The sequence below is a fragment of the Amborella trichopoda genome, chromosome 11, assembly GCF_054954075.1.
Source record: "Amborella trichopoda isolate Santa Cruz 75 chromosome 11, AtrichopodaSantaCruz75HAP2 v2.0, whole genome shotgun sequence".
In the NCBI taxonomy this organism is placed as follows: domain Eukaryota; kingdom Viridiplantae; phylum Streptophyta; class Magnoliopsida; order Amborellales; family Amborellaceae; genus Amborella; species Amborella trichopoda.
In genome coordinates, this window is record NC_142346.1 from 43,756,894 (window position 1) to 43,761,512 (window position 4,619).

The 4,619-nt window shown below is 34.6% G+C and overlaps 1 protein-coding gene across 2 annotated transcripts; it reads left to right on the forward strand.

Moving 5' to 3' along the window:
• The first annotated feature begins 485 nt into the window (after positions 1–485).
• LOC18448333 (uncharacterized) lies at positions 486–3,610 on the forward strand. 2 transcript variants are annotated; one of them, XM_006858403.4, is made up of 3 exons: positions 486–780; positions 901–1,078; positions 2,879–3,610. In XM_006858403.4, exons 1-3 carry the CDS (start codon positions 646–648, stop codon positions 3,406–3,408), a joined length of 843 nt encoding a protein of 280 aa, XP_006858465.1. In that variant the 5' UTR covers positions 486–645; the 3' UTR covers positions 3,409–3,610. The 2 variants fall into 2 exon arrangements, with proteins under 2 accessions (XP_006858465.1, XP_088706803.1); XM_088850677.1 differs by having other exon boundaries at positions 488–780; positions 901–1,083.
• Positions 3,611–4,619: the final 1,009 nt, after the last annotated feature.

Sequence of the window (4,619 nt, forward strand, 5' to 3'; positions counted from 1 at the left end):
ATCTTTCAATTCAATCTCTCTCACTACTGCATACATTTATCACACACTGTAACTTTACCTGCCCTCCCTCGGTGCGTTTTGGTTAGATTCGGATCTGGTTTGGGCCAATCCAGCCTCTTCGGTATAAAGAAAAAAATATTTTAAATAATTTTTTTTTATTTTTATATATCAATATTTAATTTATTTATAATAAATTAAAAAAAATATAAATTTTTTTTTTTTTTCAAATCTGCCACAACAAACATAAAATTGCTTCATTTTTTTGACCAAATAAAAAAATAAAACTCCGATAGGCGACAAAATCCCTCACTACATCGTAACTCTTTCTCTCTCTCTAGAACAGACATATTGTGGCCCTGCCGGCCCACACCTATACCGCGCCCAGCCTATTTCATGAACCCTCCCTCCCTTATGAGCCAGCGCGCATCGTGTGGCCCCCACTTCTCTCTCTCTCTCACTAAAACTGACATCTCATGTCCGCATCCTAACGCCACTTTCCCTGTATTTTTCCACCCTACGACACTTATAAGACCCTCCCTCTACAAAAGCCATTTTTCCCTTAAGGGTGAGAGCTTCAGCCCCTTCAAAAATCTAGAGAGAGAGAGGGAGAGAGAGTATATCCTTAAAAAAATCTAGGGAGCGAGAATGGGAAACAGTGTTGAAGAAGAGATGCTGGTTCAAATGGTCCATGATTTCATTGAATCAGGTTCATCAGACACCCACCTTGATTCACCACAAGAAAACCAACATGATCATAACCAAGCAATCTTCACGTTGCAGGTCTGTAAAAACCATAATTTTCATTTGGGATCTTCTTTTTTTACTTCAAAAAGAAAAAATCTAGAGAGAGAGAGAGCATGGGTGATTGGTTTTGATGAAGGGTTTCGGGTGTTGCAACAGGGGATTCTTTATTGTGTTTCAGAGGTGGAGAGAGAGGTTGGTGAGAGAGTGATGAGGCATGTGAAGCAGTGTGGGCTTGAAGAGAGATGCAATCTAAGGAGAGGGCTGATGATGAGGCTGAGAATGGACGGTTATGATGCAGCCATCTGTAGATATTCTGGCTCAGATTGCCCAGGAGGTGAGGTTACACACACTCTCTCTCTGTAAATTTTACATGTTGGGTTCATTTCATTTCCATGGTTCATGTTTACATGAACTTTGAAGGCCTTGACCTTTTGCAGTGATGAAATAGACATTGTTAATATTGTCAAAGAGTTCCCCCTCCGCTCTCAATATCAAGTCCAGTGTTTCAACAGCTCTCTCTCCTTCTCTCTAAGTATTTTCTGATAAATACTTTCTCTCTCTAAATATTAAGTTCAGTGTTCTAAGAGTCTCTCTCCCATTACTCTTTCTTTTTTTTTTCTTTTTTTCTTTTTTTCATTTGGGAAATTGAAAAGGAAAAAAAGAGTTTTGATTATGAGACTCTCTCTCTAATTACAATTTTTATTTTTATTTGTTGGATGTGATTTCTATAAAGTTGCAACCCTAAACTATCAAATTAACGTGCACCACCAAAATTTATCATAAATATAATTTTGGTATAAAAAATATTAGGATGACTTGATAATCTATTTTCATATCTAATTAAAAAATCTTGGCCTCCAAAAACATTCAAATCAAGTAGATCCGTAAACATTTGAAAATCTTGAATATGGACGGTCCGGATAATGTGTTGCAAGAATACTACTTTTAGTACTCTAAATTTTTTTTTTTCATATTCGTATATCTCGATGTCAAGATAACCAATTAAAGGGTTTTTCAATATCAAAACTAACACTTTATGATAGATTTTATAGGTGCACCTTGATTCTACATTTTAAAGTTACAACTTTATATAATTTTTTTCTTGTTTTTCCACATGACAACTTTAAAAAAAAAAAAGGAAAGAAAAATCCTGTTGATTCTAATTAACCTCTTTCTCTCAGTACAAGATTTTTTCATTCAAAAACAAGAAAAATTTGAATCTTTTGATTATAAGTCTCTATCTCTCTCGATGATTTTTTCATTTGGGAAATATTAAAAAAGAAAAAAGAAAGAGTTTTGAGTCTAAGACTCTCTCTCTCTAGTTACATGATTTTATCTTTTGGGAAATTTAAAAAAGGGAAAAAAAAAGTTTTGAAAATTGGAGTGCATTATGAGCCCCGGTTTGATAACCACCCTTTTTTGAAAAATAACTATTTCTCCCACTAATTTTCCATCACCCCAACTATCATCTGGAGGAAACCGTCATTATGATTTTGAGGCATGCATATCGTAATGCATATCCAAAATTTCGGCTAAATTTTTGGTGTTCGTTAATCATGGTTAATGGAGGACTCAAAATCCCTACTTTAGTGATGGATTTTATTATTATTATTATTATTATTGATGTTTCAAAGTTTTTGACGCCTTACTTTCCAAAATTTCTATCTTAGGATGTACTATGCTAATTACAAGCATAAATTTGGCTGTTGCCATCTACTTGAAATACTTTTTTTTTTTTTTTTTGTAAAATTATTCGGTCAAAATCATTGTAGAGAGAGAAAGAAAGAGATGATATTAGGATTGGAGATACTATCGAACAAGTGTGATTAAAACCGATTTAACAGTAGGTTCAATTTGTTAAACCAAATCTTTTAAAATTAAAAAAAATAAAGATAGTGGAACTAGTGAATACTGGGGAACTGATCCACCAAATTCGATCCAACATTGGTTTTGATTGGTTTTCGACTAAACTCGGCTTTTTCTTTATACTAGACTGGACTGGCCAAGGCCTTGGCTAGCGGTCTGACTGTTGAGAGAGAGAGAGAGAGAGCATTATTTTTATGGGAGAGAATGAGTGATTGAGAGATTGTGTTATTCATGGTATTGAACCAACCCTTGTTTTCTTTTCTTGTAGGATTCTATGAATACTTGGACATAACATTGGAGGCAAAAGATAAATATGGATCAAGAAGGCTCATAATTGACACTGATTTCAAGTCTCAATTTGAAATAGCAAGGCCCACTCCAACATACACAAAGCTTTCCAACTCTCTCCCCAATGTATTTGTGGGCAATGAATCCAAACTCAAAAAGATCATCACTCTCCTTTGCCATGCTTCAAAGCAATCACTACAAGAGAGAGGACTTCACATCCCACCTTGGAGAAAAACCACTTACATGCAATCCAAATATCTATCTCCACATCAAAAAATAACCACCATTTCTTTCACTAAATTTGGCATAGACACTAAACTTAACAAAGCAAATGGTAATGGAAATGCCTCTATATTTAGTGGAAAAGATAAAGATGGTGCAAAATCTTCTATTTTTAGCAGCTGGACACCCCCAAAAGTGAACCCTAAAAGAAGAGACTTGGGCTCTGGTTACCAAGGAGCTGGTTTGTCTAGCGAGTTCTCCAACCTTAGGTGCCCCCCAGTTGCTTGAGTTCATCTAGGCTAACCCTCGACTTACTTTGTGCCAAATTTAAGGGCTTGGGCTAAGTTTGGTTATTTGCCTCTATTTTGTATTTTTTTTTTTTGGTCTTTTTCCCATGTGTTGAGGGTTTTGGTTATTATTTCCTCTCCTCGATCAGCTGACATTGTAAAGAATAAATTTCATTATGAAGAGTTGCTTTACTTTATTTTCATTTTTCATTTTATAAATTCTTATGCCCATTGGAAACATCATTGCGACAAAAGTGTAATTACCTACTATTATCATTGAGGTCTATATAAAAACTTCTGCCTTAAACGTTTAGAGTAAGGTGCATCTCCAAATCTTGCTGAAAGATATCATTGACTGGAAAAGCTATTTCTATTCCTATGAAAGTTAAAGCTCGTGAATGATGCAAATCAAGTGGATTTATAAACACTAAAAAAACTTTTTAAAATTACAATCTTGATAATATATTACAAGATGCATTACTTTTTCGTTTTGAAATTAGGTTCTTTTTCATATTTATGTATCTCGAAATAAAGGATTTTCCAAAGCTAAAACAACATTTTTCTTTGGATTTTTGAGGCGCCTCTTTTTATGGTACAACATTCATGAGGCCTTCTATATAAACGTTTTCCTTCTATAAGTAATCATGAAATAAAAAGGATCTTTAACTTGTAAATTGATTTCTCTCTCTTCCCTCTTATTTTAGATGGGGTCCCACTTTTTGTGCCGTGCACATGACATTGGCCACTAGATTTGAGTACAAAAGTCACAAAATTTAATTTATTTTCCTCCACGCCATTAATTTAATTGTTAAACTTACCAATCAAATTAGAGAGTCTTAATCCTGCGTTTAATGAGGCCCAATGGCCTTCTTTTATGATGTTGTACTGGCATTGTTCCCTTGTTTTTATTATCTGTATTTCTTGCAGCGCAAGTCTCAATTTCTTCGAAGGCGCTAACAGCTTCGGCGGAAGCACATTGTACACTTGCTCCCTCCGTTAAAAGAGCTCGTTACAACCAGGAAAAAGGTTATATAGAGCTAAGGCTCTATAAAATCAAATTAAAGCTCACCTAAAACGTTTCATTAGAAGTGGTAGTTTTGATGCTTAAATATCTTCAAAATGATCATCTCGACATCAACATGCATGGACATGAGAAAAAATGAATTTTAAATTTTAGAAAATAGTGCATTTTGTAACTCATTTTTGGACCGT

What these genes read in the sequence shown, in the direction of transcription:
- LOC18448333 (XM_006858403.4), top strand. Translation starts at nt 646, where the DNA reads ATGGGAAACAGTGTTGAAGAAGAGATGCTGGTTCAAATGGTCCATGAT. An exon ending in AAGCAATCTTCACGTTGCAG is followed by an intron (nt 781 to 900) that starts GTCTGTAAAAAC and finishes GTGTTGCAACAG; the next exon opens with GGGATTCTTTATTGTGTTTC. An exon ending in TGGCTCAGATTGCCCAGGAG is followed by an intron (nt 1,079 to 2,878) that starts GTGAGGTTACAC and finishes CTTTTCTTGTAG; the next exon opens with GATTCTATGAATACTTGGAC.